Genomic DNA, 22,947 nt, shown 5'->3' on the forward strand with positions numbered 1-22,947 from the left:
CACAATTATAAGTTAGCATTGTCTGGTTAGATCAATAGGTAAAGCGTTGGACTGTGAATCAAGCGACCCTGGTCCGATTCCCCAACGGTGCAGGTCACCTCCGTTATGATTGATCATGAAATCCTGTCTAAGGTCATTCGCACAGTTCCTCTGCTCTGGCATGAACAGAAGTTATCAGTTCCTTGCATAAGTGAGGGCAACTAGTACTGGTAAACGACTTGAAAGATTACCCAGGAACGATGCGTTGCTCGTGGTCCGGAGGGTAAACTGCAAACACCACTAACATCATTTACATGAATATTGTAAGAAATAAAATCACACGAGGAGGAATACAAAATAATATTTCTGTACGTTCTGTCGAATAAAAAAACCTTAAGCTAAATCATTCTATCTCGTTTGTGCACGAAAAGTCATTTCCATAATGCTTAATTAGTGCGACAGTGTATATGAAAGATTGATTGATTGATTGATTGATTGATTGATTGAAAGAAATATAATTACAATTTTATTTTGCTGGAGACAATATAAAGCATGCCTGTTTTTCGTTTTTGTTCGTTTTTACTCCTTTTAAATGGTACAGCTCCAAAATGCTTATTAAATAATAGGCTCAGACCACTTCTCTAAAGGAACCAATAGTTGCTGTTAAGTGGTTTGCACTGTCTCACGACACGAACTTGCTGACGTATGAACTTACAGATAATGGACCATGTGAAGTATGAACGTATTAAGCAAATAAAAACGACTGTGATAAACATAGCTTCATAAATATGGATTTATTCCGAGATATTAATTTATTGCATCTGTAGCACAACATAAAATAACAACAGCAAAAGACAAGCGGCAGTCACACATTAAACAAAATAAATATATTACACTTCACTAGGATCAACTATGGGTGCAGATGTATTATGAGGGCTTTGCGGAGATTCAGGCTTGTAAGGGCGGTATATTTGGCTTATTCTATGAGATGTAAAAGTAATGTCAACGTCCTCCTCCAAAAGCGAATCATTATCATCAACTTCCGGCGGAAGTGTCTTCGGCGCATGTCTCAATGGAACGTTTCCTAACATGTCTAAATATAGTTGATCAGTTTCGGGTCTCATGCAACATCGTTTGATAAATGGTTGTAAACAAACAGTAAGTCCAGCAAGAGTAAATAAACAACCGGTCACTATGAAGGATGGATACCAATTACCGTAGATGTCTCGTAACCAACCTAGAACAGAAAAGGGAGACAACTACAAGGTGTGATAAAAAATAACCAAGGTATCTTCACGAAAAGTAGTTCTGAAAATACGACGCAAAACCAAATTTTTTATTCACAACTTAAAGGTGCTTATCTTAAAGTAGGTTCAAACATGACAAGTATTTACTTTTTTTCTGAAAATAGAAATTTAATGACTGAAAGATAATATTCTTGAGTAGATTCTATAATTTTCAAAAATGAAAAATACTTAAAAAATTGTTGTGACCAATGCTAAAATCGTTTGAAATTATAATTATCAAATAAGTTTTGGGTTTTAATCAGTAATACTTTCTACATTCTTTTTTTCTTTAATTTATATACATGTACGAATAATGAAGATATGGTAGATATCAACTCACCGATGATTGGCTGACTGACGGACGCTCCAAGAGCTAGGCATAGTGAGATGAGACCAAACGCCGATGTAAAGTTCTCCAGACCTACAACGTCTATAACCAGCACTGAGATTAAACTCCAGAAAGAGCCAGGGAAAATCCCAACAATGGCAGCGTAAATAGCCATAAAAATAAAACTGTCAAAATATGGAGCGATAAAAGCAAAAATTGCACTGACGAACATACTTATTAGAAATATGTTCTTTCTTTTGATGAGTTCCAAATCAGCGAACCATCCGAAGAATATTCTAGCTATGACCTCACATCCGCCCAGAATGGTTACACTTAGCGCTACATATGTTTTATTATATCCTAGTTCTTTCACATGAGATGGAATGAGAATAATGTTGTTTCCGTAGCCATTCATACAGAATGTAAACGCAAAAGCATACATTGTAAATAATGGATTTTTAAATAATGAAAAATTTAGATTTAATCCGCTACAATCACACGATTTCTTTTTCGTTTCTTCTTTAGCGTCTTCATCATACCCAAAAGCACTGTTACCATTTAACAGAGCCTTTTGGTCACTTTTTCTTTTATAAGCTGCCCTTTCTCGCCGCTTTTCTTGTACTAGCATGTGTGGCTGTCTAAATACACAAGCTGCAACGCAGACGTTTGCCACAATTGCTCCAACAACCCATAGTGCTCTTGTTAGCGTGAACTCTTCAATGAGATACCTTTGCAAATTAAAAAAAAAATCATTTCATAATTCATTAAAACAATCAATAAAAACAATCAGGCAAGAGAATTATGTAATATACCTGCCTTCTATTCTAATAATATTTCAAAGGCTGTAATTGTCAAATTTAATATTTCATCTGCATGTCTATATTTTGTTGTATCAAGCTTTTGGAAATAAATGTTTTAACTATAAAAATAATATACTTGACATTTAGAAAAGCTGAAGGTCGCTTTAATGTCAACCACTATTTATCGACTATAATAATAAATACTTCTAACATGTTCAATCATTGTATACTTACTTATAAAGAAATGGGAACGATAGAGCACCGATGCCACTTGCCGATACTGTAATGCCGTTAGCAAGAGCCCGATGTTTGTCGAAGTAGAAGCTGATGATGGTTGAACATGGTGAAAACGTTAGTCCGTACCCAATACCTGAAATTATTACATAGTTCTGAGAAACTTTGATCAAAATATGGAAACTTTTAGGCGGAAATTTTAAATGTTTCTGTGTAACAAGACGAGACACATCTTTTGTTGGGTAATCTGGTACAAGTTTAATATATATAAATAGGCATTCATTGTATATGAACAAAACTTGACTATGACTAAAGTGTCATAAACAAAGCAAACCATAAAGACAAGAACACAGTCGCGGCTCAGTAGACGCATATGGTTCTTGTTTCTTTGGTTTTTCAAAACAAAGTGTAAACAATTAGTCAATTCAATATCAATTCAATTATTTTATTATCATATAAACATATATCATGTTCATCGCCATATATTCAATTTCAACAAAGTGCAAACAATTAGTGAAGGAAGGTAAAGAATTTTCGCAATTTTAACAGTCATATTCAAATAAATGACCATAAGGTCTTTGAAATCTGTATGTCATTTAAAGTGCAATACATGTCAAGTGCACAAGATTTGGTTAAATAAGTGATAAATGAAATGCAAGAAAGCAATAAGAATAAATCTTTTCATCGTACTGAAAGTTATGGTGGCTAATTTATGCCATGTCGTGTTTTCGTTCCGCGGGGCGCCAGGCGAAAACACGAAAATACGACGAATTCAATATTTTCTCGTACTTTCGCTTCACGGGTAGAAGGCGAAAACACGATAGTACGACAAAGAAGCTGTCACTTTGTCATCTTTTCGTGTTGTCGCTCGTCGCCCAGCGAAACGAAACAACGACATGGCACAAATCAGCCACCATAGAAAATAAATCACTCACCTGCAACTACACCAAATGTGATGTACATGTACTCCATCCTAGGTACAAATCCAGATAAAAAGAACCCTAGACCAAGTAACACCCCGCCAATAAAAGAAACTTTCCGGAAAGAAAATTTTCTACTCAGTAAATTGGCTATTGGACCTGAAAAACAACAATTCAATCGTAAAGTACAATAATGAAAGGGGAATTAACTCTTATTGTGATTATGAAGTTATTTAATTTTGAGTTAATGTTAAGTTTCATTTTATGATACGCATATAGCTCATGAAAATTGTTTTAACTTTTTTATCTAACATTTTCTCGCGGTCATTACACAAGAGCGCGAGACTTACCGAGACCTAACATCAGGAGGGAACAGACGCTTCCAATCCATGCTGTATTTCCGGATCCGGTGCCAAAATACTCGACCATTTCTGTGTACAGTACTCCATATGCCTTAATGCTTCCAACCACAAACATGTACATGAAGAAACATCCTGAAAAATATTTTCAATATCAAATTATCAATGCGATTATAGTGACGGAACTAGCTGAAAGGAATGAGTCAATCTCTCTCTCTTTTTTTCTTTTGCAAAATAGAGTAAACTGCCTGAATTTTGTTATTGATTTCGGTATAGTTTTACCATTGTAAACAAGCAGGGCCTTTCGTGGCGGAGTGGTTAAGGTCGTTCACTTCAAACCACTTGCCCCTTTATCGCTGTGTGTTCGAATCCCGATAGGAACTTTGAATTTTTTTCAAATGAAGAAGCTATCCAGCTAGCTTACGGACGGCGGTGGTTCTATTGAAGTGCCGCTGGCTTACGGACGGCGGTGGTTCTACTCAGGTGCCCTTTCAGAAGGGCACCTGAGGTCTTGCTCCATCAGTAAAGCTGAAAAGTCGCCATATGATGATGTATTGCTAACATACTTACTAAAGCCAACCTACCTAAATAAAACATCATCTACACTAAAAGCCAAATTTAGTTTTTATAAAGATAAAATTCTTTAATACATATTGCATATACTAGTGTGATAAATGGCGAACTTCGTAATTTACTGATTTTTGATAGCTTTTTTATATTTCATAGTAAGAAAAGAAGCAATAAAACTTTTACATCTGTATCTTTTTTCTCTACTTTTATTCCTTATGAAACTGAATACATCTGTATACAACGCCTCTATACAAATTCATGACACGTTTAACTTCAATAAACTATACAAATATTTTGTAATTATATACATTCGAAGCGTAACGTTTCATTTTCTTCTTTTCACAACAAAATGTCAATTTGTTTTTTATTCGGTCTAGTATGTCAACAGAGATAGATTGGTCAGGTTTAACTTTTAGATGATAAGATAAACAAGAAGTATCTTTTAAAAAGATACTCGTCCGAAGTATAACTTGTATGTTATCTACAAAAAGAAATGTCAAGCCCCGGTCACATATTCACGGATAATGCCACGGAAGAGCTACGGTCAAATCGTTCACGGATTACTACGGAAATGTGAAATTCCGTAGTCAGCTACGGTTCCAGTACGGACACACAACGGTATGAGTACGGAGGCTGACGGATTTACCACCAAAAGCCCAAGGAGAGACACGGATTGTTACGGACCGACACGGTTTGATACGGAGCGACACGAATGAGGACGGACGCACTACGGATACACTACGGTCTGTTACGGTATAAGCACGGGTTAGTACGGATAAGTACGGTCTGATACGGAGAAGAACGAATTAATACGGAGAAGAACGATGTGCCACGGATCTATACGGACCTATTTTATCCGTCCACAACCGCTTGTATGCTCATTTTCAAAATGCCTCACAAGTAAAGAACACCATGAAAAGGAATCGCAGAGTCCAATGATTTTGGCGGAGAAGATTCGACCTCATCGCGTCCGGCCCCTGAGACATATCAGGTCCGATTAAAGATAATTTCTTAAAGGACGTCATATCCCCAACAAATTCGGCCATGAGAACCTCATACTAAAGATGAAGGGGTCTTCGTAAAAGCCCATCTCTAGTCCACCATCTCGAAAAGTCTTCTCTTACCAGATCAGATATGGACTAGTAATCGTTAATGAATAATGTTGATCAATTGATTTTAGAATTTGCTGTTCATTTTACAATTAAATTAATTATCGTGAATGTTTATGTATTAAAAATATGTAAAAAGCCTGTAAAAAGGGCCAGAGTCCGAGGCTTATGAGACACTTCGTTTTATGTACATATTTACTTCAATTTCACGATCAAACGTTTGTAAAATATGTAAGATTAAATGTTATTCTACTACTTATGAATTGCAGTACGATATTCATATATTTTTAACTCTATGCATGTCATCAAGCAGCTCGACCTCTGCCTCCGCATTCTGAGCCATTTCAATATAAAGTTGCAGCCAGTAAATGACAATTATCATTAATTGAATGTTCCCCTAAATATATGTCTGTTTTTAACTTATACCCTTGAAAAAGTACATGATACTTAATTTATCCGTACTAAACAGTGGTGGACCGTACCATTCCGTACCGTTTCGTGTTGCAACGCAATAAACCGTATAAGACCGTGCTTATCCCTGCCTCTCCGTAGTACAACGTATTACGATCGTGGCTTTCCGTGACAATGCCGTATTAATCCGTAGCTTATACGTAGGGTAACCGTACAAATACGTAGTTGTCCGTACCAAACCGTGGAAATCCTTGACAAGTTGGTGGACTACGAATCAGTACGGACTAGTACGGTTTTCGTACGGACCAGTACATATCAGTACGGTTTAATACGGACTAGCAGGGATACGCTACGGTTGATTTTTCCGTAGCAAATTTTTGTGCATGTTCAAAAATTGTCAAGGATCGCTACGGATATACAAGGACTACTACGATTGATTACGGTAACATTACGGAGAGCTACTGACCAGTACGGTTAGCTACGGACGATGCCGGAATTAATCCGTGGCTCTTCCGTGGGCGTATTCCGTGAATATGTGACCGGGGTATTAGCAAATAATGACATAATAATAATTTCTTGCAGCTGTTAAGAAAATACACATTTTGTTAACATTGAAATTAAATTACAGCATATTGATATTAATGCTTTTTAAAAATTTAAGGTGTCTTTTACTTGTTTTACGTTTGACTTTATAAAATTTGTAATAATTTACAAATTAACCTTAAAGTTAAAGAACTATAATTATTCCTGTACATTTAATTTCAGGTCTATCCTTTACATTTTTTTTTACATATCCCTTACTTTTTATCATAGATAAATAATTCGTACGCAGTATTCTGAAACAAAGCCGGCTGCTATGCTGTAAAACAATATATGAGCCGTGTCACGACAAAACCAACATAATGGATTTGCGACCAGCATGGATCCAGACCAGCCTGCGCATCCGCGCAGTCTGATCAGGATCCATTCTGTTCGCTATCAGTTTCTTTACTTGTTATAGGGTCTGTAAGCGAACAGCATGGATCCTGACCAGACTGAGCGGATGCGCAGGCTGGTCTGGATCCATGCTGGTCGCAAACCCACTATGTTGGTTTTATCATGACACGGCTCAGATATATTATCCGTTCGCCTTCGATTGCAACAATACGTACATATGAAAGTGGAACCATCCCCTTATAGTTAAATGAAATATGTATGTGTATAAGTCAAGCATTTTAATCTTTTTATAATAATAACTAACTGACCTGCCAGGACGACCCAAGCATATCCTCTGTCTACATCTGGAGGCTTGGGCTTATCGTCAATATCTTCCTTAATGACCTCACCCATCTTCACGTCAGAATCACGTGCAGTCGTTCCCAATCAACATTTAAACTATCTGTAAATATACAGGTAATCTATTAATATTTTGCACTGCAGAAAACATCAAAATATCAACATTAAAATGTTTGCTGTTAGAGATTTCTGTCAATCTATCATATTTCGCATCGCTAATTGTTATTATATATAATTTATCCGCGCTATAGTTTGTATATTTCACAGCGTGTAGATTTTATAGGGTAACCTTTCTTTTTACATGTTTTAATCAATTCATGATGTTTCCTCGGCAAGATAAGATCAGCCTTTCAAATTTATATGAATTGAACAGTGAATATATTAGAAAATGTTTAGAAAAGTTAGAATATGCTCACTTTAAATTTATATATATATATATATTACTTTGCATTAACAACCTCGAAATAAATTGCGTAATATATCGAAATGACAGTCAGTGTCTTTTAATTTTCAATAAAATGCCCCCCCCCCCAAAAATTTTAAAATTTTTCCCTGAGACGTGGCTATAAAACCCAAAACCCCCCTACCCCCCCATTTCCCCACCCCCCCAGGTTTAGGGGCCAAAGTTTTTGAAATTTAGCAACAAATTGAATACTCCAATAAAAGCCATTTCCCTTCCCAAAAATAAAACTATTTAAAACTCGTTGACAAATTTTTAAGGAAACTCATATAAGTTTTAAGAAAGTCCCAAAAACAAAATTTCTAATTTTTCTTCTTATGCTTTTAAACAAAAAGAAATTTTTGGAAAAATTAATTAAAACAAAAAAACAAATTTTTAAATTTAAAATTTTTAAAACAAAAAAATTTTTGGGGTCGGTTTTTTTTCGGGGGGAAAAACCAAAAAGAAAAAAATCCAAGGTTAATTTGGCGTTTTTTCCCCCAAGGTTTTGGGCCCCCTCCCTTTCAAAATAGTAATTTTCCCCAACACGAAAAAGGGTTTCCCCGGGGGGAAAAAACCCCCGAAATTTTTCCGTAAGTTCTTAAAAGGGTTCCTTTTTGGGTTCAATTAAAATTAAAATTTTAAAAAAAATAATATTTTTAAAAAAATTCAGACGCCCCCCCGGGAAAATTTAAAAAAACTTTTTATTTTTATAAAAAAATTTTCCCTTAAAAAAAAATGCAAAACATAAAAAGGCCCCACAAAAAAGGAGTTGGGCCCAAAGATTAAAGCCCAAATTTTTTCAATTTTAAAGGTTTTGCAGATAATTTCGCAAAAAAGGTTTTTTTCCCTCGGGTTTTTTTTATTTCAAAAAAAATTTGTAAAAAAAAAAAATGATCTCCCAAAAAAAAAAACCAAAAAAACTAAAAAAAGTTTGGGAAAAATTTTTAATCATTTTTTAAAGTAAAAAACCCGAAAAATTTTTAAAAAAAAAATTTTATTCTAAAAGTGCCTTTTTAAAGTTCCCTTGTTTTTTAAAGGTTTTTAAGTTTTTTAAAGGGGCAAATAAATTTTATTTTTCATTTTGTTACTGGGGGGTAAGTAAAAAAAAATCCCGGTTTTTTTAAAATGCCTTTTTTTAAAAAATTTTTTTGGACCTTTCCCAAACAAAAAGTGGAATTTAAAAATGAAAAAAGGCCATGTAAAACCCCGCAAAAAAACCCCGGGGGGTTTTTGGGGTTTAAACTCTTGGGGCCCCTTTTGTTTTAGTACTCCCCAAAACCCTTAAAATTAAAAAAAAGAAATCTAAAAATTTAAATTTTTCCCCCTTTATAAAAAAAGGTTTTCTTAAATTTTTAACCTTTAAAGGCAAAATTTTTTGGGAAATTTAAAAATAAAAACACCCCTTATAATTTAATTTTCCCCAGCCTTTAAATTTTTTTAATAAGGGGGTTTTCCTTTTTTTTAAAAATAACACAGCCTTAATTATATTAACTTTAGGCATTCTTGAATTAACATAAGACAACCTTATATTAACATTTAACAACCTTATATTAACATTTAACAGCCTTATATTAACGTAAGACAATCTTAGATTAACATTAGACAGTCTTATATTAACATTACAAAGTATGATATTAACATAAGACATTTTTAAATTAATATAAGACAGTCTTATATAAACTTAACACACACTTATATTAACATAAGACAATCTTAGATTAACATTGCACAGCCTTATATTAACATTGACAATCTTAGATTAACATTAGACAACATTATATTAACATTTAACAACCTTATATTGACATTTAACAACCTTATATTAACGTAAGACAATCTTAGATTAACATTAGACAGTCTTATATTAACATTACAAAGTATGATATTAACATAAGACATTTTTAAATTATCAATAGACAGTCTTATATAAACTTAACACACACTTATATTAACATAAGACAGTCTTAAATTCATATTAGACAGCCTTATATTCACATTTCACAGCCGTATATTAACATAAGACATTCTTAAATTAACATTAGACATTCTTATATAAACTTTACACACATTTATATTAGCATTAGACAGTCTTAAATTTACATAAGACAGCCTAATCTTCACATTACACAGTCCTATATTAACATAAGACATTGTTAAATTAACATAAACAGTCCTATATTTACTGTACACAACATTAGACGGTCTTAAATTAACATTAAACATTCTTAAATTAACATTAGATAGTCTTAAATTACAATTAGACAGTCTAATAATAACATTAGACAGATAGAGGAACAGGAGCAGTATCTTGTAAAAGATCTGGCATTGTAGTGAACATCGAGCAATGAAGGATGTGCTTTTATGTCAACATCTGCGGATGTTTCTAAATTCTAAATTTTAACATTTGATGTTTAAATGTTGAATTCTTCTTAAGCCGGTGCTAGGGGGCGTGGACGGTAGTTTGCACTTGACATTACCGTCCATGAACAGGCTCAATCAAACCGAGCATGCAACATTTTCAATTTTGCCGTTTTGGGCTTTCTTAAGGCGTTATATCTCCATTTAAACTTTCTAACAACTAAGTACTCCAGCCACAAAAAAACCCTTACCAACAATAGACTATTTTTCTGACCAAAATCCCAAATAAATAAACTTCATTGTCAGTAAAATTGTGTTACGTTGCTCCAGTCATATATTTTGTGGATGTGAATAGCTAAAGGCATATTATTTTGTCAATAAACCTATAAATTTGATACCTTGAAATTTTGCAAAGAAGTGAAAAGCAAAATGAAGCTATTTCCCACGCTCAGGTATTTAATCTAGTCTATTAAAGGTCATTCTCTGTCACATCAACATCAATGAAAGTCGCTTTTATTGTTTTTTGACGGAGATAGGTCAGTGTTTAATCGGAAGGTTTTTTTTAAACGAAAAATCCGTGCTAATTACGTACGCCTAATACCGGTATAATATTGGCTGAATTAACTTTAAATTGGTCTAAAATCCAAAATGCCATATAATACTACGTCGATAGTATTTGGTATCTTAAACAACAACAACAAACCATGAAAGATTGTGTTGTTGGTAAGTGTTAGGTACATTAATTATCTATATAGTTCCGAGAACTAGCCAACTATTTTTTTCCCTATTGATATTTTTTTCAAGGAAATACTTTATCAGATTATGAAAATGATAATTTTTTATTGTGTTTATCAATATTTGAAATACTTCCCATTGCAGAGCAATACAATTAAATATCTGAAGCAAATATATAAGAGCGTATTATCTAGCTAAGAAAAAAAACACATCAAGTAATACGATTCATTAAGTTTGGTGGTTTTGGGATTTGCATCAGTGGAAAAGTACATTTTTATATTAGTTTGAAATAAAATAAAGAGATAGTTAATTTATTTCGCTATCTGACTTCAATCCAGCCCCCAAATAACGCTCCGCTTTAGGGGCCTGAACTTGAGTCACCTTGTACATTTCATTTCTTTCTACAGAACAAGATTTAGAAAATATAGTTTGAACATAAATTTACACAACGCTATGACGATCACAATAAATGAAATCTTACTTTTTTTCTTCTTATTTCCGTGTTAAAATAACTGTTTGCTCATTTTGAATGAAGCTGTAAAAGTTAAGATGTTTATTGAAAAATAGTCCGAAGATTGTCATCAGCTATACTAAGTATATTGTTATCCTTGACAATTTTGGCCCTCAGGGGGTAAATTAAGTATTGACAAGAAAAAACAGTTTAATTACCTTTAAAAATACATCAAGCATATATAATGCATTTAAACATCATAGATAATGCTGAATAGTTTAACATTAAATATTTGAAATTATCTGATTTTCATAAAGATAACCCGACTTTTCGAAAACTACCTGTTTACAGAGTGAAAGTGATGTTCAAACTTTTATGGTGGCTGATTTGGTACGCTTTTGTGCGTCGAGTTGGCGCTAGCGACAACACGACAAAGCGCCAAATGGCGCGTTGTCGCGCTGTCGTCTTGTCTCTTGCCAAACGGCGCGTTGTCGTGCGGCGTGTTGTCGCGATGTCACATTGTCGCTCGGTTCAAATTGAAGGATTGGCTTATAAGCCAAGCGACATCGTGACAACGCGCCGCACGACAACGAAAGTTTGGCGCTTTGGCGTGTTGTCGCTAGCGACGGTACGACAAGACGAAAGTCCGACAAGGCGCCGTTTGGCGCTTTGTCGTGTTGTCGATAGCGCCAACTAGACGAAAAAAAGCGTATCAAATTAGCCACCATATTATATTATGGATCCAAAGAAAGTTTCTGCCAATTTAAAATACATGTACATAAGAACGACCTGATGTTTCATGCGTTCCATGTATGATAAATAGTTCCGCGTCTCAGGTGTGGTAATTCTGCACGTGCCAGGACTATCCTGATATCAGCGTCTGTTACTGAACTACTTTAATGATTTTACCACAGACCTTGATCTAAGATAACTTGATAATCCGCCCTATATCTGGTAGCTCGTGAATACAACAATATATTTTTCAAAATAAAAATTTAATTCAAATTCTCATTCAAAAAAGAGAGCATAATATTTTGTCGTATTTACTTTGCACTTCTTTAAGATAAATTTATTTCATGTTATAAGCTACCGCCCACGTAACATTGTACGCACACAGGTAACTCTCGCAATAGGCTACCCCCAATATAAAATATAAATGATAAAGAACTCCACCAAAATCACTTTACCTTATTTAACATAAATCATAAAACATCTTCAAATATAAAATCCAACAAAATCTTAAAACATTTTGAGAGTAAATTTGACGCCCATACACCCACAATAAAACAGTTACAGAGTTTAGCTAAACAGTAATCACTTTCGACTTTGATTTACACAGTGTTCGTAATTTGTCAATAACATACCCGAATTAAATGTTTTCATTTAACACAATCGTACAAAATCTTAAGATAAAATCATGGCACGTGACACGTGTTCAATAGTTTCCAAACAATGTTGTCCTTCATAATCCATTTATTATACATTTCAATTCATTTCACATGATAATCATCACATAACTTTTTTCTTTCCTTTTTTTTCTGTTTAAAGAAATAAACCCATAAGGTTCATGATTGTTCGTTATTACTTATTAAGGTGATACAGTTTGTAAAATATGTCCCAGCGATGAGTGGAAGACATTTGTCATAGTCATTAACAGTCATATAGGTGGTCAAATTTTAAATATCTCTGCTGCAATACAATAGAAACACTATTTAAGACCACCCCGAAACTAAGACCATTCCGTTAGCAAGACCAAAAGAACGGTATATGTATATATTTTCTTAAATTTGTTCATGCACAGTATTATTCTTAAAAAAACAAATGACTGCTTTTCCAATGAATTTTTATGTCAAGTATCCTGACATTTACAGGGTTCCTAAATGATTCTGGATACTTAAAAGTACATGTATTCCGGTCCATTTAACCTGAATGCAATTAATACATTGTTCCTTTACTGGTTCGATAATTGAGTGTTATATAATAATTATCATGAAATTAGAAGAGATTGAATGATTTTATCTTGCATAAGACTTCATTATTATATAGCAATCCAAACTTGCGGGGGAGGACGTGCAATGAGGCTGTGTAACACGTTACAAGGCTGGGTTGAGATTGGGTACCTAGCGTTTGACACTTTGCCACGGTATTAAATAGGATATACACACGACTGGAATGATTTGATATTTGACATAACAGTTTTTTATACCCCCTCTAACATATAATCGTAACAATTCGGTAGATTTCGACATTTTCCGTGTCTTATACGGACAGTGACTAAAACTCCCGAATTATACAGGCTCTAAATGGATCGGATATCTTAAAAAGGTACATGTATTCAAAGACTAGGTTCCATTTTTACACCTGCCAGGTGACAAATTAATTAATCACATTTTCTCCTGTCGGGTCACGGTATTTGGAGTGATTTATAAACTTTTATCACAACTTTTGTTAACTCAAATGATTAGTGTGTGTATACAGAAAAATCAAGCGTTTCTCACTTGAGTGCGATGTGTGATTTACAAGAAATCGAAGAAGTTATGGTTACTGTATGTAGAATTAAACCCGCTTTTCCCACTAAATATATATAATGGAGTAGTATACTTTCAATCTGGACAAAACCATTCACCATTTTAGGAAAATTTTAAGTTTAAGGAACAGTTAATTAAGTCTGATGCTTTTAAATGTTTCACGATCAAGCAGAAAAAATATGCAACCAACTGCAACACTGCAAATTACATGCAACCGACTGCATATGCAAAATTTTATTTCATGCAACAGACTGCAACACTGCAAATTTTACTTGCCACATTTAATGCATTAACTGCATTCTCGGAACCCACGGGTACTGATTTCGCTGAATACGAAAGCACAAGAGGGGACATTCCGATTTTTTTTCTTGTTTCTATTCGTGGCAGTCTTACATCAAAAATTCATTGATATGTCTTTAAAGTAAAATCAATGTGTTAAAGATGTTTACACTTCAGAAAACATACTGAAGGACAAACTTGAATGTCAGTTATTGTTTTAAATATTTGCAATCTGAAGTTGAACATTTTTTTACATTGTTGTCGAGGTTATGGTTTTACCATTTGCCAAAAATATAGTTTAACATTGGTGTTGAGATTATAGTTTTACGTGACTTCCAGGCTAAAGTTGCAAATTGTTGTCTAGGTAACAGTTTAACATAGCTTTACAGTTTTGCAACCTTGCCATCAAGGTTATAGTTTTACATTAATGCCGAGGTTATATTTCTACACTGATGTTGATGTTACATATCTACATTGTTGTTAAGGGTTTAAATGGTTTTACATTGTTTGTCACATGGTTGATAAGTTTTACCTCTTAGCGAAGTTATAGTTTCTACATGTGTGTCATGTATATAGTTTTACTGTGTGGTGTATAGTTTTACATTGCTGTGGATTTTACAGTTTTACCTTGATGTCGAGGTTATAGATTAACTTAATGTCGAGGTTGTAGATTTATCTGTTGTCAAGGTTATAGATAAAACCTTGGTATCGAGGTTATACTTTTACATTGTCGTCGTGGTTATAGCTTAACATAGCTGTGGAGGTTACTATACATTAAAGTTGTCGATGTTATAGGTTTACATTGTTGTCGCAGTTATAGTTTTACATTGCTGCGGAGGCACAATTACTACACTGTTGTCGAGGTTTGAGTTATAGTTTTACATTGTTGTCGCAGTTATAGTTTTACATAGCTGTGGAAGTTACTATACTTCACAGTTGTCGAGGTTATAGTTTAACATTGCGCTCGTGGTTATAGTTTTACATTGATGTGAAGGCTACAACACTACACTGCTGTCGAGGTTATAGTTTTACATTGCTATGGAGGTTATAGTTTTACACTGATGCCGAGTTTATAGTTTTAACCTGTTGTGGAGGCTACAGTTCTACATTGTTGTCGAGGTTATAGTTTTACATACTTGTAATATTCAGCAATATCAACATTATGAGGAAATCCCAATCTTTACTATCAGTCCGCTAATCTAAGTCATAGTTAGATCTAATCGCATTTACTTTATGTATATTTAATTTTGTAAACTGCTTAGGTCTGCATAAGTACACACGATTTAAAGATCTATTAAATTTAAATGGTATTTAGAATAATTACAAAGGTCACAAAAGTTTAATACAATTTACAATAAAATCACAACTGGGTGGGTAAATTTAAATAGAAACGTTTAAGAAACGCTGTCTTCACTTTACGTTAATGTTTGCTTAGAGCTACATGCCTAAGTGGTTCCATTGTTTAAAATACGTTTTATTATCTGTGTTTAATAAGAGCTCAGATTTATTGAAATATGATAGTAAATATACAATCTTAAAACATGTATATATTTCGGAGTCCTTCTAAAGGCCACTTTCATTAAGAGACCATTTACATTTAGACGCTCTCGTTGCATTTGTATTTAATTTTCACCTTATTTGGTAGCTCTTTAACTTTAAGAATTCTCCTGCTTCTATTCAAAAACCACCTGCTTTTGTATGGAAACCACCTGATTCCATTTAGAAACTATCTGTTCTCATTTAGAAAGCACATACTTCAATGTAGAAACTATCTGTTTCCAGAATGAAACAGGAAATCAGCTTTCATCTAGACTATTTTCTGGCAAGTAACCCCATACAAGATGCGGAAGGACGAAAATGGTCTTTATTTTCAAAGAATATTTTACTAATATTTCAAGAGCTATAAATCTCAATTTACTTAAGAAACTCAATATCATTTATTTTCCTCGCCATGACATTTTGCAAATTGCAAACTGTATTTCGTCTAGATTTGTAGATCTGTAGATCAATGAGGAAAGAATATTGTTAAGGAAAAGGAGAAACATTATTATAATGTTACACGACGTATCTATGACGTTGGGGCGTGGGCCGCATTGCGTTATCCGGTAGTCTTATAATTTGATCAATCAAATTAAATGATATCATGCTTGTTTTTGCATGTTTGCTCAGCAATGGCATATTTAAAACCAGTAAAAAAAATAGAAGCCCGTTGATTATTTGGTAAATACTGTTGTCCATGAACTATTCGTAGAGCCCTCGTATATATATCGAATCATTAAAATTGTACTTTGATCTGTGAATTCTAAATGAGTGAATTTTACACACAAAAAAAACTTTCTAAAATACAATATGTTCTAAACGTAAATTTAGCATATATAGTTTTAAAGACTGCATTGTAGAAATATTACAATCAGAAACAATTTTAACATATTTCAACATGAAGACCTTAAACTTAACAAAAATTTCAAATGATATAAAAAAAGGAAGAAAATTTGCAAATTTGGTTTAAAGAGAGAAAAGTAAGAATAAACTTACCATAAATGCAAACCATATCCGAATGTATTTGAATTACTCATGCGTTGCACTAGATCACATGTTTGTATTTTGTTATCCTAATAATCTATGCATTCAACCTAAGACGGTTTTTATTTCTTTACATATTGAGGAGAAATTAACCATTAATCACCTGTTATTTAACATGGTTGGAGGTATGGGATGATGTAACGCGCGTCTAGAGAGTTTTGTGTAGATTTGCAGTGAATGAATGAAGGTTGCATGTCGTAATTTAAGATATATGAAAGTTGAATGCAATTTTTTCTACTGCCGTAATTTAAGACCTACATGTGCATGTCTATTTTATATAGAAGTAAAACATGACGGCATGTTGATTAACAAATCGTGTAAAATGTGATACCTTTGTATACCTTAAAGGCCAACAACGACGGTCTATTTAAGTTTAAATATGCTCAGTGGTGGAACAATTCCTGCAACTTACATATATACATTTTCATTTCCGCTTCTTGTAATAAGTCAATCAAGTTTTTTTCATAAAGATCATACTTCTAACTCACAATAAATATAACGTTTATGCAAAGTAGCTCTATGATTAAAAAAGAAGAGCATTTCTAAAAACAGCTATCGTAAAGATGTTAACTTTATATAGAACCCTAACAAGGAGCAGCTTTTAAAAACGGTATTGAGTCTAGTCAGAAAGAAAGCATACCCGATTTCGTACTTACATATGACTGGCATTCTAAATTGTTATGCTTGCATAAAAAAATAGTGACCTTATTTCAGAACTTACCTAGTTTTCAAATTACACAAAAACATTTTTGTTTAAGGTATTGGTACACATTATTGGCATGTCGTTTTTTTGTATTTAATGCCTATCCATTTGTACAAAATATTAACTTTTTCGTAAAATACTAAATTTTAGAACTATATATACTCTCATGGGATAGTTACTACAGTACTTCAGTAGCAGTGTTAGAACCAAGCTCAAATTACATTTATACAAATAATACCATAACATAAATAACTTCACACAAAAGACAGTCTTATTATAGGTGGACCATTTTACATTTTTTACACCTTAAACTCTATTTTGAACCATAACAATTTACCTTTTTCACAAACTAAATAATAAGTTAATACAACAATACTTGCAGTACAAATACAAGGTCCGAATTGAATAAACATAATATTGAATTGTCCCTAAAACTACATTGTATCTGTTTGAGTACTCAACTAAATCCGCTTCAACGACCGTTCAAAAAAGTGTGTGTTAAATGTTGAAAATTTACAAAATTTCTTATTCAATAATGATTACAGACAAATACATGTATAAATGTAAATCAATCGATACACATATTGTTACGACAAATCAGTCAATGACCAATTGATAATAATAATAACCAATAGCCTCGATTAATATTGTTCACTTTTGCAACAAAAAATATATTAAAAACAAAACAAAAAACACAAACAAACAAAAAAACAAACAACACCAAAGAAAAACGAATAATTAGACCAGTATTTTAAAATGAGCAATTCAAAAGTTAAGCTTACTTGTTTAAAAAGTTCCATGTATTATTTCCAAAGAATAAACCAGTGTCCGCTTCAGACAAATCAAATACACGTGTATATTAGAACCTAAAACTTCTCGTATATACGAAAAGTATTTTTATTTTTAAAGTTTTACATAAACATCATATAAGATGGATACACTTCAATGAACTGTCAAATATTTTAATGACCACGCAAATGAATACAATGCAATCGAATACAAATGCAGTAAAAAGTAAAAATCAAGTCGTTTACAATATTAAATAGAGCAGTTTATGAACAGGCACTGAATAAAATAGATATGGATCTACACGTATTTAAATTTTTCTTCAAATGTTGAGAAAATTGGACCAGGACAATTGACTTTTTATATTCGAAAATCAGAAAATTGAATCAACAATTTATTGCAGTATTTCAAAACATACTATGCACGAAATCAAATATATATTTTTGAAAGAATAGATCATTTTATTAAAATTTGCTTTAATATCAAACTGCACCACCGATTGTTATACCTTCTTCAAAAAACATTTATTTGTATAATGCTATAAATAATATCAACAAAATGTGAACACTTAAGAGCGGCTTCGCAGGATGTTGCCACTGATCCGGGCAAACAGTGTTTTTTTCAAAATGACGATAATCGATGAGCATATATAATCAGAAAAATAAAGGGGACGGAATAGCCCATGTACCAAACTTTCAGTATGAAACAATCCAATTGTATTTATAACCTACGATATATAACCTTAAGTGTCAAAGCGTCATAAAATAAAAAAGAAAGAAAAAAATCTCGTGATTCAGTGTACGAAGGTTTACTTCTGATAATTTGTAATCGATAACGATTCCATGTCCGATTATTCTTTGATAAATAATGAATGTTTAATTACTCCTTAATTTTAGCTATCTTTATTACATATCATTTAAATGCTATTTATATTCTACGAAACTTTCCTAATACGTTTTAAAGGACATTTAGAACATGTACTCATAAACACACGCAATAACACACACGTACACACACACGCGCGCACCATCACACGCGTACACGCACACAAGCACGTATAAGAAGACATGCACGTGCACACGAAAAGAATCCGCAAATGTATTAACACAAAGACGTAACACATTTGTTAAATACGTATTTATTGTTCGTGATTTTCAAGCGGCCATTCAAATATATGTTAAAATATATAGTTAATTAAGACTTCTTAAGACTGGAAATTTGCCATTATTCCGACTGTATAGATTGCATTGACTTTGAAATGCTATAAGGTGACTTCAAAATGATACATTTAACCACACAAAGTAAATCAGGGTGACGAACGATTTGTAATATAAGCACGCAAAATAAGTGTTGTCCTACTGACAAAAACAAAACCTTGTTTGCAGTATTTACATAATCTAATGATATCATTATTGTAAGCTAGCGGGGTTTTAAAGAAACACAGCATTTAAAATAGACTACAATCAATATTATCAACTTTAAAATTAACTGCTTACCTCAATGAATGTCAATAATCCACGTAAAAGAAATTATCAAAATAAAGCCATTTTTTTCAATAAGCAGAAGTTTTTTACAAAATTTCGCTGATTTAAATAATTATATATGTCCGTTTAACTGCATATCGATTAACCACATATAAAGAAATTAGATATATCCAGATGTCCCGCACACTTTGCTATTCTTAGTACAGTATTTTATACTAATGTAACATTAAGTTTAGTATAATACAAATATACCTACCTATTAGGGCTAACGTTAAATCAATTATTCCGTACAAGGTTTTTAAAGTCGCACATAGATCTAATCTACTGTGAAAAACAGGTAAAGTCTATTTGGTAAATAACATAATCCCATAAAACAGTATAAACAAAGTGTTCTACACTAATTTTAAAGTGTCTATAAAATTTGCCTGGTATTTAAAATGGTTTTATGGGTCAGTAAAATGTAATAGATTTAAAATCTAATCAGAACGTTTGGGCAAGTTTATATTTAAGCATTTAAAACGACTTGTCTTCACTTAATTCTCGTGTGGCCCAATATTTTAATGCTTGAATTATTGTATTGTTTCTTTGCTTAACTTGTAGTTCCATTTGTATATAAAAATAACGATTAACAAACTAATGATTTTGCAAATATTGTGTTCTTTAGTCCTATATAGCGCACCGAATATGATGGTATTGTACTGTTTCCGGTAAAATTTCCTCGCAAAAATGGGACGCTGATATAACATTTTTGTCATGCATTCTTTTTTAAAAAAATGTGATTAATGTACTATTGAATGACATATATTTTAGTTGGTTGAATATATGTTTATTTCCTACGGCTGATTCACATATATTTTTCATTTCCTGCTTTAGTGAATAGTTACATTAACGTTTTTATTATTGAAGTAACGAATAAAGTACATTTGACCTTAAAAGTGCCAATGTGACTTAAAATATAAAACACATTAACAAAAACCTAGGCTGGTATTTCTACAGGCTTGACTATTATTTTACAGGGATTGCACTTTATATACAATGAAATAAATCACGCCTGTATTTTTTTCTGTGGTCAGTGTTAATGTACTCGTCAGTTAAAGGTGCAGCTTTTCTTATTTATTTTTTTAAAATCGTTTTATTAAATTAATTAAAAATACGTAAATCAAAGTATGTAAATAAGTAATAAAAAAAACAAATATCCCTATGTAAGGCGGGATTAATATGCCAAAGATTTGCTTACTGTAAAACAAGCTTACTGTAAAACAAGATGTACAAATTTAAATAAAAACAAAACTTACTGTCAATTTGTATGGTATATAACAAGTCCTTTACAAAAACTGCTGTAAGTTTAAAAAACAACTTGGCATAAGTATATACCTAAATCCATGTAGATAAAATAATCAAACAAAACGTAGATACTATTTCACATTTTCCTTACAGACCTTGAAATGAACAGCAAGTGCTGTCTTTTATTTAAGATTTAAGATAAAAAAAAATAGATAAATAAAGATAAAAAAGGAGTAAAGTTACTGTATAATTATGTAGGAGGTGGCTAGCCTACTTCACAAAACGCTCTATTTACTTACATTATACAAACATGTATGTGGGGTGTTAACAAAACAGCTAGAGCAATAATTTTGTTTTGTACTATTCAACTTTTTTCCGCGGAACAGTTGCCAAACTACTCTCTCATCGCGGAGCAATTTCCAAAGTCTCTTTCTGCAGAGCAGTTGCCAAACTCTCTTACCGCGGAGCAGTTGCCAAACTCAATTTCTGCAGAGCAGTTGCCAAACTCTCTTACCGCGGAGCAGTTGCCAAACTCTCTTTCTGCAGAGCAGTTGCCAAACTTTCTTACCACGGAGCAGTTGCCAAACTCTCTTTCCGAGCTGCAGTTGCCAAACTCTCTTTCCGCGGAGCAGTTGCCAGACTATCTTTCCGTGTAGCAGTTGACAAACTCTCTTTCCGCGGAGCAGTTGCCAGACTATCTTTCCGCGGAGCAGTTGCCAAACTCTCTTTCCGCGGGGCAGTTGCCAAACTATCTTTCCGCGAGTTTGTCACAACAGGTCAACCAATCATCTCTGGTAATTTAGATAACATGACCTTGACCTGCCGTGTGCCTTCTCCGCGACGTGCACGCATCTGGAGGGATATTGAGAAGAATTCTGCTGTATCACAATTTTCCGGATTTATATATGAGTACCTAGGAGGGCGGTTTGATTACGTGGCGTCGAGTTTTGGCTCCCCATTAACCGAGTGACTGACTTAGAAAGGAGACCGATATACCAGAAGCCTAGTTAACAAGCTCCAGATCATAGCTGTTAAGTTTAATTGAACATGCCCAAGCTGTGCATGCATGTTCATGTATTTAATAAAACGTCATTTACTTGAGTTCCTTAAGATAACGTGGAATTGAAAAATCTGTTGTAACTATTGACGCCCATATGTTTAGAATTGATAAATGCTAATGGTTCTGCCATGGGTATCCGGCGATGAGAATTTGTTTATTGCTGTTCCCGTTTTCCATTGTTATAAAAATGCTGCTTTGCACAATTGATATTCTTATTTATGAGATTTTATTAAGTATTCATCACCAATCAAAATGTTAATGAACGCCCCTTTTTAATATAGAGTACAAATCTATGTATAAATTATATGAGGGGTGTAGCTCAACACCAGCACTTGCATTATTGCTAAAATATTGACATTGCATAAAGATAGTTTTTTATAAAAATAAAAAATATTAAAATATGAAAGTGTGTGTTACACATAACTTAATATGTCACGCCTCAGAAATCTTATACCCGTATAAATCAGAACAGATATATAACCTTTGTGTTTCTATGGTTACGGAAAATATTAGAAACATTAAACAAATTGACAGTTTAAAACATATAATATTTTGGTAAACTTCACTTACGTGATTCATCATCCAAGTTTTAATCTACACATATTTTACGGGGGAAGTTATTTTAAAATACACGATATAATATACCACAATGCGACAAAGATACGCGCTAAATTTCTGATAATTATCATTAGTGAATCTGTCAAACAATTACGATCAGAAATAATGGTCAATGATATGCATTGAACTGTTATATCGGCTCTGTTAGATGGACATTAATGGCAAAGATCAAAGTAAATACGTAGTGATAACATGATCATAAAATAATGATAATATTATTGTGACAACAACATTTTAATATAATTAGCCGCCGCATATTCAGTTGTCCTTCTGGAGACACAGTTTATATTTTCGTACATTATTCCAACTACAAGCAACCAATAAGTTAACAACCACCTTTCCGAATGTAGCACTGAGACCACTAC

At 33.1% G+C, this 22,947-nt stretch overlaps 1 protein-coding gene across 7 annotated transcripts in view; it reads right to left on the reverse strand.

Annotated features, from left to right (window-relative positions):
- Window positions 1-754: 754 nt before the first annotated feature.
- The window catches only part of LOC132747698 (monocarboxylate transporter 12-like), a 28,345-nt gene continuing 6,152 nt past the window's right edge, over window positions 755-22,947 (reverse strand). For 3 of the 7 annotated variants that reach the window (XM_060737194.1, XM_060737195.1, XM_060737189.1), the window contains exons 2-7: window positions 7,241-7,374; window positions 3,898-4,041; window positions 3,563-3,706; window positions 2,628-2,763; window positions 1,606-2,321; window positions 755-1,216 (exon numbers count right to left, since the gene is read on the reverse strand). In XM_060737194.1, coding sequence (XP_060593177.1) covers window positions 870-1,216; window positions 1,606-2,321; window positions 2,628-2,763; window positions 3,563-3,706; window positions 3,898-4,041; window positions 7,241-7,325 — 1,572 coding nt within the window. In that variant the 5' untranslated portion in view covers window positions 7,326-7,374 and the 3' untranslated portion in view covers window positions 755-869. Of the gene's footprint in view, window positions 1,217-1,605; window positions 2,322-2,627; window positions 2,764-3,562; window positions 3,707-3,897; window positions 4,042-7,240; window positions 7,375-16,599; window positions 16,757-19,632; window positions 19,814-19,876; window positions 20,010-20,915; window positions 20,940-22,947 lie in introns of those variants that run through there. The other 4 variants (XM_060737193.1, XM_060737192.1, XM_060737190.1 and 1 more) reach the window with 4 other exon arrangements.

The sequence above is a fragment of the Ruditapes philippinarum genome, unplaced genomic scaffold (genome assembly GCF_026571515.1).
Source record: "Ruditapes philippinarum isolate M1 unplaced genomic scaffold, ASM2657151v2 ctg5712_1_1_1_1, whole genome shotgun sequence".
Lineage (NCBI taxonomy): Eukaryota > Metazoa > Mollusca > Bivalvia > Venerida > Veneridae > Ruditapes > Ruditapes philippinarum.